Raw genomic sequence first — 4,957 nt, 5'->3', positions numbered from 1 at the left:
CTGCCATTCTACGTTTAAAATTGTTTGCATTAGAGAAAACACCAACAATGAGACTCAGCTGTCTTCGTGGAGGTAGTGGGATTGCTTTAAGAGCTTCCAAGTCAATTATATGTTCTAAATCTTCCGAAGTTGGTAAACCACTGGCTACAATAGAAATTAACTCTAAATCTCCTGAAATCCTCACTTCACTGATGAGCCATGATTCCAAATCCTGCATGCCGAGCCGATAATAAAAACAAGTTAACATGTCATGTCATATTAACATAAAATTCAGATAAATTGGGGGAAGGAGGTGAACGGGCACAGAAAAATTACTTCACGGAATGCAAATGAAGTAATGTGCTTTCCATCCACAGTCATTTGAATTCCTTCTAAACCGACTCTGAAAGTAGCAACAAACAATTCATTTTGCTTAAAAGGAAAATACTTTCTTGGTATACCATCATGAACCATAGAAATCTTTTTTGGTCCACTAGCATGTTGGTTGGATTTGCTAGATCGGTTGCCTTCTTTGCCCACCAACTCATTGCACTGGTCCAGCTCATCAACTGATTTTAGTAGAGAGAGCATTATCCAACAAATGCAACAACAGATAACATAGGATTAAATTGGATCATGTAAACATCTGAGATGTGCTACATGTTGAAATCATTTCAATTTTTATACTTTAATGATTGATACACTCTAAATCTACAGTCTATCACATTAACAAAGATAGCAAAACTGAAGCCATGGAAAGCTTATTGAAAGCGAAAAGTTCCATTATTCCTTATTTGGAATACCAGTGCAAGCAGCAACGCACAAGATACAGGGACAATGGAATAATAACATCCGTCAGATAATAGAGTATATTTTGATTGAATAATCCATTAGATACTCCAAAAGAAAACAGCAGGTCGTGTGGATGTCAATAGTAAAACAAAATTACAAAGATGGATATAGTCAAATCAAGTGTCTTGGTAAATGTAAGCTCTGCAGGGAATTCCCAGGGGATAGTACAATTTGAGAAACATATCCAATTGAGGGCTGACCAAATCTTTAGCTAGCAACTGAATTTTTAAATTTTTTTGAGAGAAGTTTGCAACTAATTCGAGTCCATTATATCATGCAAATGCTTGTTATGCACGAGGCCCGTAAAATTGGGACAAGGAAATCTGACATTTATATCTGGATTACAACTACTATTATATATCTGGATTACAACTACTATTACTAAAGGTTCCTCAAATCAGAAATTTATATCTGGATTACAACTACTATTACTAAAGGTTCCTCATGCTGAATGCTAACGAACTATGCATAAGATGTCAAATTCAAATACATGTTGAACACCGAATCTGTTGTACAGATTTTAGCAGATGGAGAAGGCGATAGATTTATACCTTTCTTATTCTGTTCATCATCAGGTAACGGACAGCGCTCCTCTTCACCCCAGTCATGAGCAATGGTCCAGGTGTTTTGTACAATCACAGGATCCTCAGTTATTTTATCCCCATGGAGCCTAACATTATAGTGCAAAACAATAGCAGGATCTGGCTCCCCTGGAAGTGGTTCACCATTGAGGTCGATCCGAAAATTACCAAGAAGGCCATTAGGAATGCCAATAATTGTTATTGAAGAACCTTGAGTCAAGCCACAAGGAACCCACAACTTAAATCCATTGTCATCAAGTTTTGATACATTCATTTTACTTAGAAAATGAGGACATTGTTTCCCTTTTCCTCTATACAACGAACTTCCATCGCTCCTAAGTTTTTCTTCTTCCACTACATGGATTAGGTTTTTCCATGCAACACCAGCTTCCTTAATAGCTTCAATAGCATTAGGTAAGACAATATCCTGTGTAAGCAGGGGTTTCAGTCGGTTCCAAGTTTGCAAAGCATTTTGTTCTTCATTTGTTAAGTTTCTTTTAACAAAGAATTCAGATAATATTACTTCAGCAGAGATCACTTGAGGAGAAGTTTCTAGACTGTGAAATGCAGGCGGAGTGCCAGGACTTATCCACTCAAGAGGATTTGTTAGATTGAAGGTCCGAGGACTTGCAAGATAACTCTCCTTGATGGGGTTCTTAGTTACATAATAACCAAGAACAAAAACCATCAACAAGGTTGTGGATAAGACACCAACATATAGTTTCTTCATTTTTGTGCATTATCAACCATCCAAATAGATATCATGATAACTGAACATCAAGGAAGCAAGACAATCTGCATAACATGGTCTGAACACTAGATCAAAACAAACAACACAAATTCCAAATTAAGGATAAAGATAATGTGAATGAAGTAACATATTAGCCAGACGGTATTCTGGAAAAAAGGAGAACTTTAAACTTAAAACTTACGGTTAAGCAAGAAAGGCATCAGTTGTGAGATGTCGTAAGAAGGCATCGGTTGTGAGATGTCTACCAGACATCAGTCATAAGACGTCAACCAGTTGTTTCTGCATCGTTCAAGTGAATTGATTGATAAGCTGGTAGAGTGTATATGAACATTCTAGACTATATCGACCCTCGAGAAACATAAGATTGTTTAACAGAGAAAGTAATGGTAATGCAATGCATTATAACTCCATAATGTTTAGATGACATACACATTTGGAGGCATCTAGTCTTATTCTAACAACAAAACATTAATTCCATACTTCTTAAAGTGTTAAAGTGGACTTTAGCTATAAGTGATTAGCAGAATTTGTACCAAGATAACAAAATCAACTAACAGAGAATTCAATCAGCATATAGAAAATCATTTAGCTTTATGCAGTCCTTGCACTATGTGCAGTAAAATTTACGTTAAACCATATACCAGCCCTTTATGATCCTTTTTAAAATAAAAGGTCAACCAGATTTTGCGGAAGGCCTGCTGGTAGTTCGAGTGTCACAAAATTATTAGCTTCAAAGTTCAAACCAGTGGCCTTTCAAACACAATGTAATAGCAATTTTTCAGTAGCATTTGAATAACCAAAACACGAACTGAAATAGAGGGATCAGAGACACCGCAAGATAGAAGGAGGCAACGAAGTTTTTTTCTCCAGATTTGGATATCAACATAGCACCATAAAAAATACAAGGGAAGAAGGTCAGAGGCAATAAACATCTTTCCTCGAGAATTTGGATAATAAAATAACATGAACACAATACAAAATTATAAGAATTTGGAATGACAACGACAATTTGACTGGCTTGGACAAAAAATAAAAATAATAAAAACTTAAACATAAAAATTTAGAAGAGACTCGGAACCTTTAGAGGAGAAAATAACAAATATTTCAGAATCGTCAGACTATAAAAACATAACTCCAGAGTTCAGAGAGAAAAAAAACTCAGACATATATAACATTATGGACAATAAATGTTACACAGGAGGCACTCCTCCCATGGTACCCAAAAATAGACATACAAGGCCACAAAAGTCACCAGTTAATAGTAGAAGCATTAGGCAGCCCATTGCCTGTATACTCGCCATTTTGCCAAACGTCACTATGATAACCATAATGACATGGCCATCTAGCATAAAGCCATAGCAATGATCCGTGAACAATAAATTACGAGCAGGATTCCATCGGCACGATCTCGAGAAAAATTCAACTGCCACCAGAACCAAACTTCAACAGATGTAAGCTTCAAAACTAGCCATTAACGAACCTAAATGGCTACAAACTTCCAAAACCAACTCTACAAAATTCATATCACCCATCTCAACTGTTTCTCTAAAAATTTCAACTGTGCATCACAGCGAAACTCCAACTGCTGATCTAAACTTCAACATTGATTACAAACGAACCTAAACGACTACGACCTCCCAAATCTAGAAATAATCAAAATCCTAAACTCCCTACTCAGAAGCAAACACCAAGCATCCTCCATCCAACCACCGGTATCACACACACACGCACACATGCACACGGAGCGCATGCCGGAAAAAAACTCAGCGGATAAATGAAACTTCAAAGATCGGAGCACACAGCACTAAAAATCGAGCAGAAACAAACCAAAAATAGCGATTGAAAATCCAAAAACTGCAAGCTACAGCGAATATATTAGAAATAAAACTGTAACAATAAGGCATACCTTGCGGCAAAACGACCCGAAGCGTGCGATTTGGAGCGAGAAAAGTAGAAGAATTCGAGATGAAACAGAGGAAATTTGACAATGATTTAAAAGCTGTCGTCTGAAACTTTGAATTTGTGCTCGACTTCCTGTTTAAGCAAAAATTACCATGCTCATTTGTTGTTTTACTGTTACGTGTCGATAGTTGATATTAATTTCTCAACAAATTTATTATTAATTATAATTATTGTAAATGAAGTTGGTTTAACGGCTTAATCTGATTGTAGAGAGAGCACTTACCATTTTATAAAAAAAAAATAGTTTGTGATAGTAGTACAACTCAATTTTTTTTTAAATCGTATAGCAGCACAAGTGTCACATTTCGATTGTATCATATATTATAGTTAATAGTTGAACTCCAACACGGTAAAAAATAAATTCTTCCAATTTTTTCAAAAGAAAAATTCCCACACGCTTTAAATTTACTCTTTATGACGTGCCAATTTATATACTAAGCACTCATTAATTATCACATTGATTAATTTGGATAGGAAAATTGAACATTTATATTCAAAATATCACACTCAAATAATCCATGTACGTATTATATATTTTATTATTAATTATTTGGCTCAATTTATATATGTATGCAATTGATTATATTCTTTTTTTTGGAATAAGTTGATTATATTCTTTAAAACATAAGTTTTATAAATTTCGAATTTAATAATCAATGAATTAATTAACTTAAATTACATTAAAGAAGTATTAAAGATAATATATCGCGTAATCAAACAATAATATAAATCAATGTTTTCTTAAATAAATTAAGAAGAATTTATATAAATCCGTCTATATATATTTTTATATCTACATATCTAAAAGAGAGAATAATGTGTTTTTGGCCAG

General features: G+C 34.6%; 1 protein-coding gene across 1 annotated transcript; it reads right to left on the bottom strand.

Annotated features, from left to right (window-relative positions):
* Positions 1-4: 4 nt before the first annotated feature.
* On the bottom strand, positions 5-4,210 carry LOC140970249 (beta-1,3-galactosyltransferase GALT1-like; the record flags this gene model as incomplete). The annotated part of the gene is made up of 5 exons (XM_073431899.1): positions 4,070-4,210; positions 2,345-2,442; positions 1,383-2,221; positions 316-548; positions 5-211 (listed from the first exon to the last, which is right to left on the bottom strand). Coding segments are annotated over exons 3-5 (1,200 nt in total), but the record flags the coding sequence as incomplete, so codon positions are not given.
* Positions 4,211-4,957: the final 747 nt, after the last annotated feature.

The sequence above is a fragment of the Primulina huaijiensis genome, unplaced genomic scaffold (genome assembly GCF_012295235.1).
Source record: "Primulina huaijiensis isolate GDHJ02 unplaced genomic scaffold, ASM1229523v2 scaffold43389, whole genome shotgun sequence".
In the NCBI taxonomy this organism is placed as follows: Eukaryota; Viridiplantae; Streptophyta; class Magnoliopsida; order Lamiales; family Gesneriaceae; genus Primulina; species Primulina huaijiensis.
Note: the sequence above shows the minus strand (reverse complement) of the source record. Positions and strands in the feature narration are given on the sequence as shown.